This window comes from Lichenostomus cassidix, chromosome 1 (assembly GCF_008360975.1).
Source record: "Lichenostomus cassidix isolate B80296 chromosome 1, HeHo_3.0, whole genome shotgun sequence".
NCBI classification, from domain to species: domain Eukaryota; kingdom Metazoa; phylum Chordata; class Aves; order Passeriformes; family Meliphagidae; genus Lichenostomus; species Lichenostomus cassidix.
This window is the reverse complement of record NC_139479.1, coordinates 100264676-100288898: the sequence shown is the minus strand read 5'-3', so window position 1 is coordinate 100288898 and position 24223 is coordinate 100264676. Positions and strand designations below refer to the sequence as shown.

General features: G+C 40.2%; 1 protein-coding gene across 5 annotated transcripts in view; it reads right to left on the bottom strand.

Moving 5' to 3' along the window:
• Positions 1–24223, bottom strand: part of APP (amyloid beta precursor protein) — a 232257-nt gene that overhangs the window by 167263 nt on the left and 40771 nt on the right. For all 5 annotated transcript variants that reach the window (XM_085074621.1, XM_085074630.1, XM_085074611.1 and 2 more), the window contains exon 2: positions 19757–19924. In XM_085074621.1, the coding sequence (XP_084930747.1) occupies positions 19757–19924 (168 nt within the window). The remainder of the gene's footprint in view (positions 1–19756; positions 19925–24223) is intronic.

The following is a 24223-nucleotide window of genomic DNA, read 5'->3' as shown; positions in this document are numbered from 1 at the left end:
ACTATTTCCCTCTCCCCAGTTTTCCAAAGAAATCATCAATACAAGTGAGCTATAATATGCATATTTTAAATCATCAAATCGTCCACCTGAATTACTTTCACTGAAACCTTACCTGAAAAAGCCTCCCACCTTTCTATAAAATGGGAACATATGTGGCTGAGTTGTTAGTTATGCTTGTTGAGGAAATCACAGTACAAAATACACCTAAGCTGTAGCAGAAAATTTATGAAAATATACTTGAAAAAACCTAATTGTTCTCTATTGAAATATTTCCAAGTTCTACTTCTTACAAAATGACCTACTTTATGTCAAAGTTGTCTTTGAGGCCATGCAAGAACTGTCACAAATTAACAGGCCCAGGAACTCATTTTTCATAATCTAATTCATTTATGCATTCTTGAGTTTACTGCAGATCTAGCCAAAGGGTAATTTATTAATCTAAGAGCCTAGATTCACTTGTACACATGTCCCAAGAGACCAACATTGCTGTGATCTCCCTTTCCATGAAATCAACTTTAGGCTCTAGTACCAAGAATGCAAAGTGGTAATACAAGGTCATATTCTGAAACAGTAGTTGTACTCCATCATCCAGGACACATTAAAATCATGCACGGTTGTTAGTGATAGGTAAGGCTTTGTAAAGCCTTCCTTTGTAAAGGAAAAAGCCTTGTAACATGGCTCCAGCCTGTCACTTAGGCTAAGTAGAAGGGAACTATGGGAGAATGATTCAGCTGGAATAGAGGGATGTGAGAACCTGAGAGATTACTGCGTGAGAACCTGAGAGACTGCTGCATGACATTCACGTGTCCACCTCATGGTGTTTGGTGGTTGGTTGACTTGGGCTTGTGCCTTAAAACTATGTAAGCTGATAACCAGTTAACTGCTTTAAAAGATCAGGTTTTTTCCAATAAACGGTTCTCCTTTGGCACCCTCTGGGGTCTCTGCATTGCTCATTAGCACCATAGCCAGCAAATGAACACAACACATGGTTCCAGTAGTGAAAGCTATACAGAAAAAGTCAGGGAAGTCTGCAAGTTAAAATGGACTACCTGATGTTCTAAAATAAAAGTTGACCTCAAAAGAGGGGGGGGAGGGGAAAGGAAGAAAATCAGAAGTTGAGCGAAGGAATGAGGAATGAAGCTATAGGGAGGGCACCTGCAGAAAACATTCAGATCAGTAACATTTATTGTTTGTGAACAACACGGAAAAGAAACATGCATTGAGTGTCTCATATTTGCATGTCTTGGTCCTTTAAACAAGATACCTATGGTAATTACCTAAGCAGCTGTAAGATGACACTGCATTCTTTTCCTTTGTAATATAATCAATTAACAATGGTTTTTAATCATTCTTGTTCTCGTGGACGAGATATACATTATACAGACTGTAGTTTTAAAATACATTCAGAGAATATTTAGTGTCAAGAAAAAAACAGGATATAAATTTCCTTTCTTAAGAAATAAATCAGTAATTGAGAAATATTTATAAACGTGTTTTCCTCCAATTTTTTCTCAAACCTTTTTTTGTCCACAATAATCAGAATTGCCTTACCATTCATTGCCTTGCACAGACATAACAATTTAGCCTGGAAACTGCTCTCTTAGGACAGAACCTGCAGAATATATGACTGAAGAAAAATCAGGCATTTCCTATTGATTTAGGAGGGCTAGAATTTATTAATTCAGGAGAACTAGAAGCTGGATAATAATAATAATTTTTGAACTGATTGAGAAGGCCAGACATTGGATAATGATTTACTAAGATTTGCTTGCTGAAGACAATTTATTATTTGCTTAATGATTTTGTGCCTACCTAGTATCAGGGAGGATAGAGAGAAGAGAGTCAAATAATTGAGAAAAACTACTGAGTGTGACTGAACATCCTGCCCTCGGACCCCAGAATTGGTACAAGTTAGTTCTAAGGCTTGGACTTGGACCAAGAACCAAGGGAGCATGCACAAGGGAACAGGGTGAAGAGTTCATCCTGAGGAAGACTACTAACTTCATGTTTGGGACCCTTGCCCACAATTAATCTGTGACACTGCATTTGCAGGAACATATTTAAATAAACTTTGAAGTCATTATAATACGAAGCGTGGATAGGTAATGAATATGTATAGGAGCATTGTGTAACTTTGTGCATATGTAACCTGTAACCTAATATAAACCAAGTGAAGTGCTGCTGACGGTGTGCATGCCTTTGGACTGGCTACCCCCCATGCACCCCAGCTGGAATAAACACATACCTACTTCATAACTATTTGAGTTTTGGAGTCAATCCACGCCTCACTATGTTCATTACCGTTATTAACTATATCTCAGATTAAATGATGTTCACCATGAAAGCTTATCAATAAAAATTGCTACTAAGCATTTTCTGAAGCCCTGTCTACTCAAGTGAACTGAAATTTGGAGCTACTACCAAGACAGAAGTTCATTAGTCTTTCTAGTTTCATGTGTCAGTGTTCAAACTGAAGATGCTACAAAGTAACAATGCTCCAAAACACAGGCAATTAATTCCATTCCAAAACCTGAATGAGCTTTAAAAAACTATTTCTTTCTAATCAGACCCAAATGAACTTACTCAGGACTTCATGTTAAACTTGCATTATACTGAAGTAACTTTCAAATGCAGAAAACCCCTTATGATACAAATGTATTTGAAGACGTGCCCCCTCCCACCCTTAAAGAAATTCCCTGAAAAAAAATACTGGAAACATTTCAGAAATTTGGATACCACACTCCAGGAGACAAAAAAACTTCTACACTTCAAATTGCTTCATGTATTCAGGTTCAAAGTAGGAATATTTTCAAAGAACCATCTTCTTCTTTCCTTTGACTGAGTTTTCACAATTCTTTTCTAAGGAAACTGACAACTTCGTAAAAGAAGAATAATATGATGAATCATAAACATTGCGGAGACTTTGTTGGGGGTTAGGTTTTCTTTTTTTCTTTAGGGAATTTTCCTTCCATTTGTTGTCATAGAGATGATGAATGGACATTGATTTAAAAGATGTAGCCAGGGCCTTGGCATACCATTGGAATGGTTCTGGGGGAGGGGGAGAAGCTTTTAGCTGGGGGTGGTTCCATCTTTTCCGGGCTTGCAGGGTGGATGGCAGTGGGTTTTGGTGCTGGACTTCTACTGCCCAGGAGACTTCCTGCTACAGCTGAGCCTTCCTTGCCATTGGTGCGCCACTGCTCACAGGAGCAACCATTGGACTGGGACTTTTCAACACCGGCCCCTTCTGGGAGAGAGATCCTCACCATCTGCATGGGTGCCTAAGGGGAAACACGTGCCCCCCACCTCCTCCCTCCCTCCAGAGGCAACACCTCCCAGCTGCTTACTGGATCCTCGGCTGCTGCCTCATCGCCAAGACAACCTCAGGACAAGTGAGAGCGAGGGGAAAACCGAAACACCACCCCCCCACCCCCTGCCTTCTCTCCCTGAGGCTGCCATTACCTCCTAGGGAGGCTCAGAGCTTTCATCAGTTGCCCTCTGAAGCCGCCTGAGCCAACAGCGCCCCCTGCAGCTGTGGGGGAGTCACAGCCCTACAGCCTCGCCGGGAGCTAACAGGCCCCCTGGCGGTTGTGATCATAACTGCACCAAAGGGGAAATCGCTTGTTGGGTGGGAAAAAGGTTGTTACTGGGTTTTTTTCTGTTTTGTTGTTGTTGCTGTTGTCGTTGTTGTTTGTCTGCCTAGTTTTATACATACACATGTATTAAAAAAAATGTTACTCTTTTTCTCATATCCTTGCCTGCAAACCCGGTAATTTCAAAGTTATAATAATTCGGACGGAGTGGGTCATCTCCATTCCAGGAAGGTTCCCACCTTCTATTTAAACCAGGACAGACTTCCGCAGCAATTTGTTTCACATTCCCACATTGCAGGGAAAGAGAAAGGGGATAACTCAGCAAAAGGCAGTGGGAGCATCAGGCAACAGAGGCCTCAGCAGGGTTACACAAAGAGAATCTGCCAAGGAGCAGTTTGTACATACATGGCGCAAATCCTGTTTTATAGGGAGCAATATCTACTGCTCATGTCATGATACCACTCACAAGCATTACTGAAAGCTGATGTCTCAACAGGATATTAAGAAGTCTTCATTAACCAGTAAAAGCATCAAAGCTCTGCAGATCACCTACCATTCACTTTTACTCACAAATTGCACTTAGTGTTTCTCCAATTTTGCTTCATGGTCAAAGAGAAGGAAGATATAGAGAGCTCATCAAGACTGCCACCTGCAAAGATCTTTGCAACAAAGTTTGAAAATTTATCCACAAAACATGTAAAACTTCTGTTTTATACTAGTAAACTGCTTGATGTCTTCATTTCCAGTAACAAAATTGGACTGAAAATTCAACTAATCCAAATTTTCTGCTGAAAACTGTGGCTGCTAAAAGAAGTAAGCCATCATCCTGAGCCCCTGAATGATGTCTATGTGGGTATTTATCAGGAGGACCTCCCAGTCATTCCTCACTTTTGAAAACAAGGGCTTTTGGCTATGATCCTTCCAGTGAAGCTGTGCCCTGGAGTCCACCAGCAAACGCCAGTTTGAAAGGAAAGCAAGAAATGAAGTGGGCATCATCAAATGTGCATTACGCAGCAAAATCCTACCATCCTCCTACACCAGACTTCTAAGACTGATGGACTGCACACACACACACAAGCACAAGGTCTGTAATGGCAGACTGTGTTAGCCCTAGGGCTGAAACAGGAGTACACATGACGCATCTCCCAGGGTCATTTAGCTACTAAACACTCACTATACACTCTTTTTTAGTAAAACCATATGTTTTTTTCAGAATGAAAAACATGCACCACAAAGTCCTTCTCTTTTGCTGCACTACCACATTAGACCCACCCACCTTGGTCTATCTTCCAGCAGTGAGACCATGCAGAGGGTTTTCTCTCAGGCCCACGGTTCACCTCTGCACTTCCTCAGCAAGCCCTACTACTCACAGGCTCCAAGCTGTGCACATGCAAGTAGAGGAGAGGTTAGCTGCCAAAGTTTTTGGGTCATATTTTCCACTTGCAGGTAAGAAATACTGCTGTAGAGCTGGCTACTGAACCTTGTGCACACAAGGTAGGAGAAAGGTTCTGACATCAACAAACTCACATAAGCACCAACTCTCCATGTGCACAAAGTTGCTAGTCACCGGGTTGACTAGAGGCATCTGTACATTTACCACAAGCAGCCCAGAAGCCTGCAAACCAAAGAACATACTGTCTTCGTGCTTTATTCCCCATCAAAAAAGAAGCTGTACATTTTCTTGCCAGCTTTCTTCTTCCGGCAGTCTGCTCCCATACAAACAGCAAAACAATTTTTGAGGCTTGGTATTGCATGCTCCACTGAAGTCCATGGGAACCCTGACACCAATTTCTCTAACAGAAAGATTCAATCCAACTCCAAGAAAACCTGAAAAATGAAAAGCTTTTTCTCTCCTCCTTCTACAAAAGAACAGTCCCAAAAGGATTAGGATGGTTGCCAAATGGAGAAACCACTTCAAATTGCTCCCAATGACTCAACTGACCATGGTGATGCCAATCCCTAGGGAACAACGCTGTTGTAGTGCAACGAAGTCCAATTATACACCACAAAACTACCATACCAATAAATTTAAGATCTTATTCTCAGAAACGGGATGTGCATTCAAAGGCACACTGAGCAAAAAGAAGGTCAGAATAAACTGAAGTCCAAGTCAATTATAAATCTTCTGAGATGTGTTGATCCTGAATTTCAAAGGACAGAGTAGGACTGTAACCCTGCATCTGCTTTCCAATACAAACCACTGCAAAGCTGGAACCTGCCCATGTACATGTCCCCCTTCACCCTGCATCTTGCCAGCACATATCCCAGCCTACTCACAGAATCATCAAGATTGACAGTTCCTCAAAAACCAGAAAGAATACTTTAATATTCAAAGTAATTATGATAATTTATTGTATTTTTAAACTTTTGTTTCACAGTAATGCTAGCAAACAATACATTTAAATTAAAATTATCTTTGGCACCCTTTCTCCAATATGAATCAATTTCACTGAACTGGACTGAAGTAAACAGAAATAAATGAAATATGACCATTCTAATCAAGGACTTCTTGACTGAAAGGATTTTCAAATTGCTGAAAAACAAACAAGAAATCCTTAACATTCCATACTACCTTGGCCTATCCTGGGAAAGAAATTACTTCTTGCCTCTCAGAACTGCACCTACTGCACCACGTTTCTCTTGAAACTTTCAGAAACCAAAAAAAGCAGATCAAAGCTTTAAATGCTCTTATCTTCAGGATTATGTTATGATGCAATCTACTTTATTACTGCGCTGTGTGGCTTACTAGTTTCTGTTTTTTAGTGAGGTAACTGAGATAACCTTTACTTTAGTATTTAAAAAAGTTAAACAGTAAACTAGAATGAAGTTCCTTCTCCAAAGATCAATTTAAGCAACAAAGTCAGGGTAAGAATTTGCACAGATTTCTGTATTTAACTTACAGCACAGTGCAAGCACTTTGGCACTGCTCTGTTGCTGAAGCCCGGTGACAAACACTAGGCTGACCCTCTGACAATCTTACATCCCATAAACCAGAAATCCCATGACACAGCTAGAGAACATGATAAATTAATTTACAAATATCAAATCCATTTGTTACAAAAAAGACAGGATTTTAGTTTGTTAAACAACAGCAACAAAGAATCCTTATCTTAGAAACCAGCATGCAATACTGATGCTCTTCCTGTACCTCCAGCTGCAAAACCCTGGCAGAAACCAAAGTTACAGCAAAATCAGCAGCAATTAGGATTCTGTACTTGAGATGGAGGGTCCACATGCTTTTTCTCAAAATCTTTATGGCAAGTCTGTGGAACTGTTCAGCAAATGACCCAAGAACACTAAATTTCAGGTAAGATAACCACTACAAGGATACCGTATTACATCAAATTTCTCAGTCTTTCATTCACCTGTCAATTCTCTGTCCTTCCTGCTGTCATCACTCTGCCTAAACCCACCAGTCTTTTCCATATTTCTTTATTTTCACCTGCCTTTTTCCTCATTTTCTGCACAGATTCTGGTATTTTGAATGTATTTGCTCTCCACTTATGTTTCTACTGCTGCCCAAAATGAAATTGGACACATTTCACATTCAAATTTCAAATCCACATTTGCATCTCTCATTAACATGTGGCCCGCTCTTCATTATAGACTTGATTTGACATCTGTCTTCTTGACCTAATAATATCAGGAGCTTTTTCCGTTTCAAATTGCTTGTGCTGTCTTTTTCTATTGCCAGAGAAAGCTTGCTGGGGAAATTAAGGAATTAACAGCATGTGTTCCTCTGAAAACACATAGGATCAAGTAGCAGAAAGATGTAGTGCCTTCAGAAATATTTAGAAATCTCTTCACAGGCTGATTAAAGATCACAGCAAAGCCATCCTCTGGTCAGCTGTCATGAGAAGTCCTGCCCTCACACCTCCTCCAACATTACCAATCCAGTTCATCTGAGGAGACGGTCTAAGAGGAAAACCAACTCTTTTTCTATTTGCTGGGGGGCCTGCTTTGTGCCATTTCAGCTCCCTAAACTTCCTCACTGTAAGATCATACATATGCTAAAATTTAGTGGAGAAGAAATGAGGAGGAAGAAGATAAGAAAACTGACTCTTTCTGCAACAGCATGTGCTGCTTAAGGTTAATACTTGTGCTAAACCACTCTGTAGCAGCACTCCTCCTGCTTTGGTAAGAAACTCTAAAATCAGCTCACAAAATCTGACCATCTCTGATCTGGCTACAGATCCTAAGCTACAACAGCTCAAGACATTTAAGCTGAAAGTCTGCAAATGCAGGGACATTCAGAAACTTCAAGCCCGGCTCAATATGGGAGACTCCTCAGTCTTCTGTGTTACTCCAAACTCCAAACCAGAGCAATGCTCTTGTAAGAAATGCCTGGGTTAAAGGAACAAAATTGATAGGAACACATCATACCACTATTCAAGAATGACTCCAATCCACACTGGCTCCAAAATACTAGAAGTCATCTTCCAGACTTAAGCAAGTAACTGTCTGTTAGCATATCCAGCATATCCACAGATGTGCTCTCAGCAATAGCTTAAAATAAGTTTCTATGACAATCTCCTCTAAAATACTAAAAAATATACTCATACTGTAATAGAAGAGATACTGTTTGTTAATCAAATCTTGCTAACGCAGCTTGGACAAAAGGAAATTGCAAATCTTGCTAACACTGCTTACACAAAGGGGAAGTTGTTTTGGGTGGGAAAATATTCGCTAGCAGGGGGGAATAGAGAGTAATCTGTAACCTTGGCATTCCGCAAGATGTACTGTCTCAGCAGAAGACAGAAGCAGGCCTCAGCCACAAGAGAGGCACAGAGCGCAGAGTACATGTAACCCAGAAGATAAGGCCTATAAAATACTGGGGGGGGGGGGGTGCACCGTTAGCAGAGCCTGGCTGCCCTTGCTATCGCTTGCCTAATAAATTACAAATTCTTAACTGGCTTGACTCCAATTGTATTGGTTCTGTGAGTCCAATCTATAACAATACTAACTTACATGGTATTTATTACAAGTTTAGCTTTAATAAGACTAGTCTAATCAAATCCTCCTAGATTCCTTATTTAGTAGGAGTTACATAAATGTAATTCCTGATTTTTAGATTAATCTTTTTTATTTTTTAGATGGACTGTACAGACTGGCCAAGCCATGTGGGAACTTGGAAAAGCAACGTTACCTGCAAAACTTCACAGATGTTTTAGCAAACACGCATCAAAATCAATTTTTTTTTTAAAGCCTGCAATTGGCTCAAACAAAAAAAGCCAAAAAATACTGAAGGATCTTGATAGTGCCGTAATAAAATTATAGTTCCTCAGAACCTGAATTTACAAGGAGGCCACTTATTGACCACAATTCTGGCAGAGATGTCTTCTCAGGCCAAGTGGAAGTGAGTAATGAATGGACAAATCAGCTGTTTTATAAATGCCTAATCATTGGTCTTCAAGAAAACCTGTGACTCAGGATATGAATCAAAGAAAACAAATTGCATTGGCTTGGAAACATTGTGTGGTTTCTTCACACAGCTGGAATTTGATATCTTGAATATTATTACATTCCCATGGGATCAGTGCTTTCCTAACCTACAATGATACTTATATGAAGAAACTATGCTGGTAAAACAAATGTTATATTGGAAAATACCTCCTCATATGCAGATGAAAAGCATTCATGTTTCGATATTCATATCTGGGCAGAAGACAAAATTAAACATGGTATTGTCATTACTGTACAAATAAATAATCTTTTTTTCTGTTAATATATGCAACAGCTATTGGCACTCACAAAATACAAAGCTGATGTTTAATAGATACTGTGATGCATCTTCTAAACACTATACAATGTTTTTCTAGTACAATCTCCTGTCTTAGATCAAGAGAAGGAACAGTCTCCCTTTCCATACAAGGATTCAAAACAATTTGGAACAGTCTTGGGGACCTTAAATCCAATGTTGGTTTTAATCTCAACACGAAGCCAGATGTTTGTCATGGGTCGACACTGGCCAGATGCCAGGCACCCATGAAAGCCACTCACTCACTCCCCTCTGCAGCTAGACACAGGGAAGAATATTTAACAAAGGGTTAATGGGTTGAGACAGGGACCAGGAGAGAGATTACTCATTAAATACCATCACAGGCAAAACAGACTCAGCTTTGAGATATAAGGTGAATTTATTACTAACAAAATCAGAGCAGGATAATGGGATGTAAAAACAGCCCTTAAAAACACCTTTCCCCCCACTTCCCATTGGCACAAGGAGGCAGAGAATGGTGGTTATGGTCAGTTCATCACCTGAGGCTTTCCCCACTTCTCAGGGAGAGGAGTCGTTCCTATGCTGCATCGTGGGGTCCCTCCCACAGGAGACAGTTCTCCATGAACTTCTCTGAGGTGGCTCCATCTCACAAGCAACAGCCCTCTGTGAACTACTGCAACATGAGTCCATCCCACGGGCAACAGTTCTCCCAAAACTGCTGCAGCATGAGTCACTCTTCCACAGGGTGCAGTCCTTCAAGGACAGGCTGCTCCAGCATGGGCACAGGGCCCCTCTCCCCACGTGTCTCCCCCAGGTTCAGAGCCTCCTCCCAGGCATCCGCCTGCTCTGGCATGGGCTTCTCCATGGGCTGCAAGTGGATCTCTGCATCCCTGTGAATCTCCAACAACCTGCTTCATCATGGTCATCACCATGGCTTGCAGAGGAATCTCAGCTCTGGTTCCTGGAGCACCTCTTTCTCCTCCTTCCCCACTGAACTTGGTGTCTGCACAGTTGCTTCATATATTCTCACTCCACCCTTTGACTACAATTAAAACTGTGCAACAACCTTTGTTTTTCTCTCTTCTTAAATAAGTTATCACAGAGGCATTATCACCATTTCTAATTGGTCCAGCCTTGGCCAGTGGTATGTCCATCTTTGAAGCCATCAGGAATTGGCTCTGCCAGACATGACAGAAGCTTCTAGCAGCTTCTCACAGAAGCCACCTCTATGGTCCCCCACTACCAAAAACCAGGCCATGCAGAATCAATACAATGCCTCAAGAATTCTGGAAAAAAAAAAAAGTAAAAATCAAAAATCCTCACCTTTCAAACTTTTTTGTTAGTTTTGTTTGCAGTAACACCCCTCTAGTGAAAATCTTGTCCCACTCAAGTAAAAAAAAACCCGAGAATTAACAGCTAAAATTCTGCCTAAATTGTTAAAAACATGTTATATACTTGTAAGGGGAAAAGGTGGTTAAAACCATTAATAATTGGACAGACATTCTGAAACCTTTCCATGATTGTAATTAATCCACAACAATCTAGAACAATTTTCTGTAAGGAGCACACATCTATAAAAAAAAGATTATCAGCAGGACTTTTTATTAGCTAGAGGCATACAGTATTTGGAAGATTAAAGCAGCCACTCAATACAGTGCTACAGAATAATTTTAATTGGCTAAAAGCTAACTGGATGATAATGTTGCCATATGGAAATACTTCCCTCATCCAACCTTGGGTCATTGCCCTGCTATGAATTCAAGCAAACAGGTACTTCCTGACAAAGTCAAAGCTATGGAATAAGAGAAACTGTTTTTTCCATTTTTTATTTTTGCCTGCAGAACTAGTAACTGAAACTCTGTGAGTAACGACCGAGAGACCTCTGAACATGACCTTGATTTGTGATGCCTATCACTGCTCCTACTACAAGCTGCAGACACTGCTATAGAGAAACAATCACCACCGTAGCCAGTATTTTTTCATTTCCATATCTTCCAAAATAGATGGACAAGGGTGAAATGGGAAGGAAAAAGTAAAAAGAAACTTGCCTCCACAAAAATGGTCCAAAACCAAACCAGAATACAGTAACACTATCAGCACAAAAAACGCAAGATAAGAAGACAATAACAAGTTAAGATTAAGACAATAACATGCTATAGCACAGGAAAGCTATAAACCCATCCATAAGGGATGGGGATGATTAAAAAAATACAGAACATGACACAAAGCATACTACCTACTCATACAGATACAAACATGCACAGAGACTCGAGGAAGACCAGAAGGAAATGAAGCCCCTCAACACTCAAAACCATTGAACCACCTGAACCCTGAAGGCAGCCTTCCAGTTCTCAGGAGCACCATTGCCAGGAGACATCACCCATCCATCTGCAGAGGTACACTTGCAGATGCCAGGGCTGTGGTTTCAGTGCCTTGAATTGGACACGAGTCTGACACTGCCAGGGCACAATTCCTGCATTATTCAATCTCTTGTCCATTTACTGTTAAAATCCCTCCAAGAGTCACTACTAGCACAGAAGCTGGATCAAGGAACTGACCTATCTCTGAAAACATTCCCCTAAGAATAAAAACTGCATCACAGTGGAGAGTGCCAGGACTTCAAGAGGACCCAGACTGATCCTTATCAAAAGCGGGATAAATCTGTGCCAGACTGAAGCGCCCATGCAACTATTGTCTCAAAAAAGGTGCATTAAAAGAACCATAGAATTGCCTGGGTTGGAAGGGACCTTAAAGATCATCTTGTTCCAACCTCCCTGGCCTTGGATATGTCCACGGATGGGACAGTCACAGCTTCTCTGGGCAACCTGCGACAGTGCCTCACCACCCTCACAGGGAAGAATTTTTTCCTAATATCTAATCTAAACCCACTCTGTCAGTTTGAAGCCATTTCCTCTTATCCTGTTACTATATGCTCTTGCAAATAGTTTCTCTATCCTCCTCAAAATGGCTGAAACATAACAGCTGTATATTTATAATAAATTCTTCTTTACTTAAGGTAACCATCACACTTTATGCCTATTATGTCTTAGGCTTATTATTTATTAAAGCAACAGCTGCTACAAGCCCATCTCAGAGTTACACAGTGAAAGACTGGGAGATGTGTCTGTAAAGAAAATAACAGATCACATATTATGATAAGTCCTTATGTAAGACAGAAAAAAGAATGTGAAATGCATCAGTAAAGGTCAGCTGTGTTGTCCCCACCAGGATACCACCTCTGTGGGAAAGGCAACGTCTCTACAGACCACATCCAACACCACGCAGCCCTCTCAGAAGTATCTTGGGCCAAGAGTTGGGTCAGTTCAGCTTTGGTCCTTTGGCTGGGCATGCTGAGCATCTAGTGCAAGTGTGGCTGGTCCTTCTATACCCTGAAGGAGCAAACCACAACCACAGAACACAGCTTGCTAACGATAAAGTAGAACTTTTTCTCAATCATGTGCTAAATGGTAGTCTCAGCTATGAACCAAGCAAGGCAAGTGGGCTGCCCTGCATACTTTACATTCATTCATGCATTGCATTCGTGTCTTTCAGAAGATAGAATAAACTACTGTACTCTTGGCACAAACATTATGCTGATGGAACCCATTGATTAATCTTGTCCATCATATCTGTGGAATTCAAAATTAATCTAGGGGGAAATGCAGCATTGCAGCTTCATTAAACACTGCAGTACATATTTACCTAAATATTTATTTATGCAGATAATCCTCATCCCTTTTCATCCTTTTTCCTCCCTCAGCCTCAAAGCAGAAGCACTCTTTGGAAAAGTTCTCATTTTTTTCTTTTCATTTCTTTTTGAGACATGCAAAAAAAATCAGTGTAGGGAAAAACAAGCGGGGATTTTTTATTATTAACAAAAGAAAGACAGGACTCCTCTTGCAACATACGCTCCAAGTTTTATTAGTTCATTTGATTTGAAATATATTTCAGTGGTAGACTACAGTCTGGCCTAAAAATCCCAGCCTTCTTTCTCAAGAAGGTGAGTATACTCCGATTTAACTGCAGGACAAATATATCATCAATAGTAGTCCCTCTATTTCCAAGCAAATTAAATTTAAGCACCGGCAGAAAGAGTTAACTAGCTCAACCTTTGTTGTGGACCAAAATCTAAGTAAAACCAAAGACCTCAATAATCAGTGCAAAGACTGCTAAGATACCATTCAGACAAACTTTGAAGCGTGACTGTACACATTTCAGAATATACCAACACCCATCTCTGTTGAAAATGTCATTTGTTTTTAAGGACATTTTGTGCTGCCAAAAACCTGTATGTTTTCCACGACGTTTCATTAAACAGATCATTCTCCTCAGAGCAAAATGTATGGCTTTTTAGTCCGCTGAATTTCAAGTAGTGCAGGTTTCAAATTCATTTTCACCTTCAATACTGCGGCTATTTGCTTTGAGAAACTAGAAAGGGCACATTATGCAGCCTAGATGAAAACAGTAATTCATATTACAATGAAAATTACAAGGTGTAGAGAAACCACTATCAAAGCAGCAAGACCATTGTCATTGTGTCTCAAATTCTCAAAAAAAAAAAAGCCAAACAATTTTTCTCCTTTCAAAAAACAACAGCAACTGGCAGTTCAACGAACTCTTCAGCCAGAAGACAAAGACTAGAGGGAGAGAACTGCTGTCACCAGTGCTGCCTGGTGTAGGCCCCAGGACAACAAGCACAGTAGGATTATCAGACATGGTGACAAGAGGGAGCCAAGCAAGTAAATAAAAAAAGAGATGGAACAGTAATCTGGTGGCCCTTTTAGCCCATCTACAGAACAGGGGACATCTGGGGTGGGGTAAATTAATGTCAAAGCTTTAGTATGGTCATACCCCAGCTTTTACTGGGCCTGGCTAAAAGTGGCTTTTGGGTTTCACCAGCAACATACCTAAACACATGGCACAAGCCCAGGAGATTTGACAAAATGACAAGATGATAATTTCTGGAAGCATTATGACTAGAGATTAGAAATGTCAACAGTGTTCTGTCAACAGTTATAATGAATTACCTGTTACGTGTTACCCTACTATTTTCTGTTCCGTGTAACACAAAGATAATAGTAAAGAATGTTGTAACATGCACTTACAATTTTGTTATTTCTGGGGAGGACTCTTGTAAGAAACACACACTGACCACAAGACACTCTTGCATATCAGTGATGTTTAAAAAGAAAGCAGACACGTGCTATGACTTTTCAAAAAGAACCAAGCAGTCACGATGTGGTTTCAGAGATGCCAAGTGTAACACCTCCCAAACCCAACACTCACTTTACATCTGAAAGTTACTCTAAGCATCTAGCTAAATATGGCAAAGCAACTAAGCTGCTGATTACAAAGTGCACTAGATCTCCAAACTCCCAGGTTTCATTCATCCTCACAATATCCAGACCCAAACTTATTTTATTATAGTTGTGGTTTGGTCTTGGGGGAAAAGAAAAAAGCCAACGGTTATATGCATACTTAAAATTAAAATAAGCACCTCCAAACGAAACTAACTGGGAAAAAAAACATGCATTAGACAAAATCTTTTTTTGCCAGCTGTGACTGTTTTACAATCCATTTTGGAATGTGAGTTCAGCACAGATAGCAAAATAATTTCAGTCCTTCAAGGAACTCATATAGCATATTCTAATTACTAGACATAAAAATCTGCACATAGTAGATGCTCTAAATTGCCAATATCTTCCATCTGAACAGTCTTTCCCTTTAAACAGGGAATGGAGCACACCTAAATTAACTTCCTACTATACATATTCATGTTACTCTTGTGACAAATACATGTCATAATGTTGGCTTTTCGCAAATATTACAATGGATACTATGTGTATTGTTTTAATTCTTTTCTTATAGAGGTAGCCTGGTTGTGAAAAATTGCTGTGTAATGATGACTAAGGTCTTTCTTTCTAGTACTAGCTGAGTTTAATAGTAGTAAAATGGCTGTTATAGTTTTATTAGAATGCTTGAACTGTGTGCTTGAACTGGATAACATCCCACGAATGGACCCTGCCTCTGACATTCCAACTATCAGCACCTGTTGCCTGCAAGAACCACAATCTGGGAGCGATAACAGGATCAATGGCAGACGACTGCGCATGCTCCGAGGAGGCGGATCAGTTCCCAGAACATGCAAAATAGTTTGGAGAAAAATATGAATATGTATAACTGTTTATGAATATGCATTAGGCTGAAGAGTATGTAAAGGGTGTCTCTGTCCATACCAGGTGTGCTTTTTTTGGCTGAATGCCAGAGCACCCAGCACTGACCTTTTGCTTTTATCTGTCCCCTACTGTCTTTTATTAAACCTTTTTAATCCTAACAGGAGTGGACCTTGTTTTTCACACTCTGAAAGCACACTTTGCCAAAGGGCAGGCTCCAGTTCGGTTTTTATGAGCACTATTTAGGAAGACAGGAGCTGACTGACCTCCAAAGGCACCTTCCAACGACAAAAATGTGCCACCCTGATTCGCCCCAATCGAGCCCAGAGACACTTCAGAGACCAAGTCAGAGAAGTGGGTATTTGCTTTATTCGATGCACCAGCTGTGTGGGAATTGTTTCCACCGAACACACACATCTCAGTACCCCCAGACACAGTGTTATAGGTAAAATTCATGAATATTCATTACATTCTTCAGGATAGGAGTGGTTATACAAATCATTTCTTGGGAGTCATTAATATGTCGTGGTGGTCTTTGGAGACCCCCAAAGACCCCTCCAGGGTGAAGGTTTCTGTGCTGGTTTCAAATGCATGTTTAGCTGATAAGCCATCAGGCCAGAGCTCTTACCTACAATTTGAATTTGAATCAAGAGTTCAGCCCTCAGCTCGGACAGGCACTGTGGAAGGGGGGCAAAAGCTCAGAGAAACAAGGATGATTGAAGTGCAAATAGATTTGGGTTTTCTATTTGACCATATCTTTCTCAACCCCAGCACTTCAATATCTGTAGGTGGGGGCAACCCAGCTCCTTCCTTAAAACAACAAAAGGCAAATCCAGGAGCAGTGGTCCCCACCTGCCATTAGCTAACCATCCATCAGGCCCCACCTGCTTTGGGACATCAGCTAACCACCCATCAGGCTCTGTTAGGAAGAAACTTTCCCCAGGGGTAGTTACCAGGTAACCGCATAGTAAGGTAGGGTTTTCCCAACATTCCTCTGAATAAGCTGGTGCTGCAGTGTCAGCAGCAGGAGTCGCTGACCAATGGCTTGATCTGAAGTGTCACCTAGATCACTCAACATCTTAGAGATTTTGGCACACACAGAACTGTAAACCATCCCATTTACATCAACGGCCCATTGTTCTAGCACCTGCAGCACTTGCACTTGACAGCTGTTTGCAGATCAAGCCCATGCAGTTTTAATTCCCAGCAATAGGTACAATCCATATAGCAGCACACCAGGTAGCCTGACAGTAAAAGAAACCACTAATAAATTGTACTTCCTAACCAGCACTTCATTGCACCCAAGAAAGTTTCATTTTGTGACATTAAAAAAAAAAAACAGAAGAAGTCACCAGCTTGTACTGAACACAGGAGAACATGCAGATGTGCCTCCAGGACCACTTTCTGTGAGTTCAGTGTCAGAGTTCAACTGAAGTCAAGGAAGCTGGAAGGCAGCATTCATTTTTACCTGCATACTATTCCAACATAAGAAGTACCACATCTCAGCCTTGCTGCTTATTGCTTCCTGCTAATGGGAAAACACAAATTTGTCCCATGCCCTGATAGCAAGCACTATCTTGCAGCCAAGGTAAACAGAAAGCAAGGGAAATACAAGGCACATTTGGAATACCAACCACAGTAACAAAGAGTTCCCCAAAGCTAAGAAGCCAGTTTGAATTGCACTTACTAGCAATCCTCTACAAATTAATGTATTTTTGTAGAAGTGGGTGCTGTTGTCCAAATCTTCATTTCTCTTGTGGGGTCATGAGCAAGTTTAATAACAGCAAAGCATCAGTACCATTCCCTGGCCAAAGCAAAAGCCTAGCATGCCATAGACCTGGCCAAAGGGGCGTGGGGAAGCAGAGAGGACCGTGGGCAAGAGTCATACAGAACTGGAAGCTTCTCTTCAAGTTGCTGGGTTGGATCAACTTACACGTGGCTTTTTTAATTGCTTTTAACAGATCTGAACTTCCTAATATTTTATATCCACTTTTAAATTTATTACCAGCATTTAAAAACCTGGGGCTCACATTATTCCACCCCACCCCAAAACACTTGCTGGCAGAGACCCCATTGCTGCCTCATGCTCTTACACTCCATACCACCTTGTCCCTTCTCCATAAGCAGCCTACAGCAGCTGCACTGTGCATCTCAAGGGGGAGTGTGGGAAGCACACAGCAGGACATCAGCAGTTCCAGCAAACAAATCAAAAGCATACTGGTGAGCAGAGCAAGAAGAGATGGGATTTTTGCCAGACTCCCATGGTTTCAGCACACCGCAGCAGAATTGCTCACTTCAAGTTGGTGAGAGCACACTGCTTCAAATCAGTGATTAACAGAGATTAACTAAAATCTGTAAAATGCCCACCCCATTTTAGGAAGTAGACTTGCCTGCACTTTGCCCCACAACAGAGCAGAACCCCGTAAGCCATAATTTTAACTGGAGCTGGAGACACTCTAAAATTGTGACTATCCTCTAATACTAAGCTACTAAACTGTCAAGCACACAAAATAGGGCTTAACACACTGGAGTTTAAATATTTGCCATTAAAAACCCAAGTAAAACAAGGTCTCTCCTCTGTTTCAGTCATAAGAAAATTTCAGATTTGCAAAAAAATTCAGGTTAAGGGACCTGTTGTGGTCACTTAGACCTTCCTCAGCTCTAGCCAAGACTCACATCTATGCCAGACCAAAGGCTTAGGCCCTTGCCCAGTTAAGATCTCCCAGTCTCCATGCATGGCAAACAAATTTTTTTCTTAGGGAGTCAAAATTTTTCTTACTGTTCTCTTTGTCATTTAACAATCTATGTCTATTACCTTCTAACTGCTCTGCTTACCTCCTCCCTTTACTTTTGAGAGGGCTTTTTTTTTTAAATGCCAACCCAAATTTCAAAATCACCTGACAGTTAGTTGACAGTTACAGCTCTGAGACTTTGTTCCAGAATCCCTCCCTACCTGCAGCATTTGTGGTTAAACCCCCAACATACTGAGATATTCATGCCTTAAAAACCCCCCAACTTTCTAACCTTATTTCCATAAATTCACATATTTACTTCTGTAACTTTAGACAGCCCTACAACCTTGTGCATTTTTAGTCACTGATGCTTTTCTTTTCTTTTATTATTATTTTCCACATCCTCAATAATTTCATTATGCATAAATCTACTTTATTTAGATAAATCAAAGAAAACAACAGAAAACCAGAAGAAATCCTACAAACAAAAATATCAGTTTCACAAAGCAATTTTCTTAGTAAAGAGTCAAAGCTACTGATGAAGAATCAATTTCAATTGCCATTACAATATCATCTTTAAAATGAGTATTTTGCCTAAATGCAATAAAAACTAAACAAAGCACTGCAAAAACCAGAAAGAACAATCAGTGGGTGAAAGGATAGGAATAAAGATGCTAAGAGAGCAAAGACCTGAAAAATAAATTATCTCGCTTTCTAAAAAAACATTTCCACAGGAACTTAAGGAAACAAAGCAGCTATTGCTATGGCAATATGCAATAGCCTTCACTTAAAAAAGAAAAAAAAAAAAAAAAAAAAAAAAAAAAAAAAGAGATGGCATAGCAAATGTAAGGACTAAGCAACTCAAACCATGCCCTTTTGTTTCATTGCATGAAATAATGCATTTTCTTTTATAATTGTCACATACTGGTATGAAGTTATCACACTATCACATCATGGAGACAAAACAAAATTCTATCCACAATCTGTTCTTAGGATATAAACAAGTGGGTAAGAAGTTTCTGCTCTCAAATATGAAATCGGTCATTGTGACTTCGTCTGTAAGGGAAGCTTTTCTATTAACAAACTCTGAATGGTTCAGTGTGCAGCAGAGGCTAGTAACTCTGGACTGCCCAAGAGCTTTTCAGTGTCATGGGAGAATGACAGAAGACATGTTACAGCTGATTTTTCCAAATCAGCCCAAAAAAACCAAGGGCATTTTAAATAATGAACTGTCACCTCAGATTTATTCAAAACACTTTATAAGAAACAAGTCCATTGAACACACACAAAACAAAAATTATCCCCCAAGGGTACAAGAGAGAGACAAAATTGTCCAACAGTCCCAATGACTCCCTCAGCAATCTGTTCTTGAAGCTGTTTTAACAGGTGCTGGAGAGAACCTCTTCAGAAAGGACAAAAAGGCAATTAAGAAGAGGTCAAAAAAGAAAGATAAGATCCCTACAGACTAAGCTCTCCAGCACATGCCTGCACTTAGGCTTTCAAAAGATCAACCACTACAGTTATTTCTGAGACAGCACTTACTTCCTGGCAGTACTGAAGAATCCCTTCTTTCGTCCCAATGCAGGTCTTGGTGCCAGAGGGGTCCGATTCCCACTTTCCGTTCTGCACATTCATGTGCATGTTGAGTTTGCCACAGAACATGGCGATCTGAGGCTCTGCCAACAGCCCTGCATTTCCATCAGCAGGTACCTGCAAGGAGAAGAAAAGCTTTGATCTCACATCTGACATTTCAGTCCAGCCTAAGCAGCAACAGGTCAAGCAAGCCTGAAACAAACTCCAGATTCATCCACTCATTGCAGCAACAACCAAAATTTTTGATTCAAGGAAATAAGAGAAATGTAAATGGGGTCTTCATAGAAATACAGATTACAACAGTGCAATTTTAAAGCTATAACCATACTGTTTTGTGGCACAAAACTGTCTTCTTACTCGCTTGGGCTAAACACGGAACAACAAGCAGAGTTGAGCACAATTACAGATGTTTAATTTTCCAAACATAGCTGTTAAACTGTGGGGAGACAGGTTTACTAACAACTAAACAAAAAAGTAACAAGTTTTTAGCAAGAGTTTCCTAAAAAAACTCACAGTGTATCTTTTTTCAGGCCTCTCAGTAGCTCATCTTGTTGAGCACACAGGCTCTATTTCATCATATTTTACAAAGATGATGGGTTAAAAGCAGCTTCCACCTAGCTTTGTTTGGACTGAACCTCAAAATGCAGAGGGGCTGGGGAGGCATCAAAATGGGTCTGCTAAAGTTCTAGCTCACAACCAAGAATTACAGAATATTATCTCCCAACAAGCATTAAAATACCAGGCTCAAGAGAGGTACTGCTCCTCTTGAACCACAGATGCATTGCCTACGACACCCAAACCAAGCGCTGCTGAGGCACAGAGCCAGACATCAGAGGCACCCTCAGCACAGGTTTAAATTTCTTCCATGGGACCACAGCACTGACAGCAAATCAAGAGCCAACCCCTGAAGATATAAGCTGAAGGGACTCCTGTTTCACATCTGAGGAACAAGACACAAAGAGAAACCTTCTCTCTGGGTTAGGTACCTCAAGAGACAAGTCTACAGCTGTCCATTGCTCCTCATGCTCCAAAGGCCAGTCCTTCACTTTCAAGGTACAGCAGAGTATTAATTTAGGTTTAAATATCTGTTTGTAACTTTTAACAAGTTAACATTGCCCTTGAGACGCCTTCTTAGCTAGAAGGCATATTGACGAAAATTAAAAACATTACTAAAAGTCACAAAATCCTGAAGAAACACAATTACGGTATTATGGGAGGTATGCAAACCCAGGATATTCGTTTCAACACTCTTTGTTTAAACAAACACAAAAAAGACTTAAAGAATTTTATGTGCCTACAGTACTAAAAAGAACCCCAAACTCCACACAAAGAAACATTGCAGGAGCAAACATCTAAGTACCCATGGTATTTGCATTGAAAGTGCAAATCTAAAAAAGGTTTCATTTGGGATTTTTTAGACAAAGGAGAGAACATTTCTTTTCCTGCTTTCATAAGATGTTAACTTGTTAGTGCAATTCAGCTCAAAAAAAAAAAAAAAGACAGGAACACCTCAACTCGCAGAGATCTCCCTTTACTATCTCAATTTTTCTTCTCCTGTGAAACGAGTACATTCTGTACAATTTAACAGTCAACTATCATTGTTGTTCTACTGGATAATCAGAGAATTTTTCAATAGCTGGCATGACACTTTGTCTTGGCATGCCTTGATCAGGAAAACTATCATATGCTTACTCCTAATACTTTCAGAAACTCTGGAGAGCAACTCAAATGTGATGCATCTATAACAATCTGCAAAATATCCTCCAAATTAATTATTTTATTTTTCTTTATACATGCAACATAACCCTATCAAAATTTCAATAAAAATAGAAGTGAGCCATTCCACAGGTGATGTGTGGATGAGAACTCTATTCCCACTCCGCTCCTCCAACTGAGATCTTTATTAAATTAATAAAGCACACAGTAGTCACACTGTGGCAGATTTTAAATTTTATTCACTCAAAATCATAATTCGTAAATTTATCAAGAACTTGCCTTGCAGTTTTATAACAGAGAGCTTTTGCAGTTTTTTTTTTTTTGTCCTAGCTAGAAAGACAAAGTTTGGGGGAAATTTAAAGTGCGATCAATTTAACTCTAAAAACACAACAACCTATGCCTGTCTACTTAAAACCCCACTGCCTTCAGAAAACCCATGACATCTCCCACCTCAGTGAAATTACCAGAGCAAGTCATGATCTCATTTAGCCTTCTATATTTTGAGCTGTCGGGGCCTAATGACCTGCTCGGCATAGTACTTCATCTTATTGATTAGGACTGCTAAATGTTCCTAATTATAAAGAAATACTAGAGCAATTAACAGATATTTTAAACCAAACTAAAATATTTGAATCATAGAATCAAAGATTCATTTAGTTTGAATGATGTAGTATCACGGTCCAGGAGGATGGCACAGGCCGGCTGCCCCCCCGGACCGGGTCTCTGGTTCGTGTAATCCCACCGAATTCGGGGCAGGCGGCCCCCGAGGTTCTGCAGCATGGCGGCAGTCTTCAAACCACGTCAATTCAAGCAGGAATATCGTGAGATGAAGGAAGAACTGGACTCCATCTCTTTTCTAGCACGAAGGTTTATTTGGGGTAACGGGGAAAAGGGGGTTGCAGGGGAGGAGAAGGGGGGAGGAAAGGCAGGGACGGGATAAGGGGTGCCAGCCCAAAGATGCAGACCTCGAGCTGGTCCAGGCTCTGCCTTTTAAGGGGAAGGAGAGGGGGCAGGGGCTGGCTCTCTCTGAGCCAGTCCCAGGAGGATGAAGGGAAGATGGGCAGGAGGGTACACACCAATAGGTTTTGAGGTGCAGCAAAGCATATTTCAAAATGAACCAATGGTATACAAAGCAGAGGGACAAAGGAGCACATGGAATCCTAACACTCCACATTGCAACAGAATGAGACTTTGAGTCCAACTGTAAATCTAACACTGCCAAGTTAAACCAAAATAAAAGCCAAAAATAAAAGATAAAATTTAGCTGAGAGAACTAACTTTATGCAGTGCAAGCTCCTGATAACGTAAAACCTCATGAAATATTACTGATTTTAAGAAACATTGAACAGTAGTTTGATCACAAAAGGGACTAACAGCAGTGTTTTGGGGAAGGGGTGGGGAAAATGTTGCCCTTCCTGTAAAACACACACACTTACAAAGATTAAAAACTCAAAAAAACCCCAGGAGACTAAAATGTTAGTAAAACCAACATGGTGATATGTGATTTGTCACAGACTAATACTATCATAACATTTTAAACATTTGGATGAATTAATCGCTGGTAACATCTAAAGTATATCCAGCCAAAATAAGTGAGCTGGTGACAAATTTTATGTATCATTCAAGTTTTCTTCATAACCAATGGTTTAATTCATTTACGTTCATACCCTGACAAGAAAAAGATATCTACATTACAATGCAATTAAATAATCTAGAGCACCAATCTGCACCAATAAGCAGCTTCTAGAGAAGTAATGCTGAATAACATAAAGCTACAGTCCAGTTTGTTACAATAACACCTCTTATAACACCTGCAAATCTCTCCTTGACTAATCCTAAAACTCTCAGGCAGATTAGTCTCCCAAAGACTAACTCATGCAACACAAGTTACATTAACAGCAACTATTTACTTTATTGGTATTCTGCAAAAGCAAAAACTCCAAGTGTATTAATGGAACTGTAATCATATATTATTTTCTCTACTTTGCATATGACCTCGAAATAGCAGCAAGTGCTTTTTTTCCTGCCTCTTGGCAAATCATTAAGTAACAGACCAGTTAGCACAGCGTCTCAAGGTAACTTCAGATGTTATGCTCAGGTTTTCTCAGTATATCCTGTTTTCAAAGACCAAGTAAGAGCACTACTCATCAACTTCCATAAGACATATGGATCAGGGAGCCATTTCTGTAATGGGAACTACCTGAATTTGAAAAATGACATCTACAAGACTCTGGAAAATGTTACCTCAATTGATGGTACACTATTTAGATCTCTACATTAGTCTACTATGTCACAAGACATTCAAGCACCAGCCTGACATATTTGCATACAGAAAACAGAATTATTAACATTTAAAAGTATAAGGGTACAAGTTCTGAAAGAAAAGTTCCATAGCTGTAGTAAAACTCAATCCTGAAAGAATTCCAGCATATCAGAGGCCTGTCTTCCAGTTTCAAGACTCATTTCACCTCCAGCTGAGTGCATCTTCCTGCATGATCCTCTGCTACATTTCTTTCTTAGGAGCAGATAAATGATAAAGTGCTTAAAACATTGTTTTAAAGGAAACAAATTTAAAATACCTTTCAAGGATAGGTTTCAGTATTTTGCATACTCTTATAGGTGAGGATATTAAAGAAAGGAAAATGCAACCAACACTGAAGACTGAAATCAGAAGACAACTCTGTAAGATCAAACCACAAC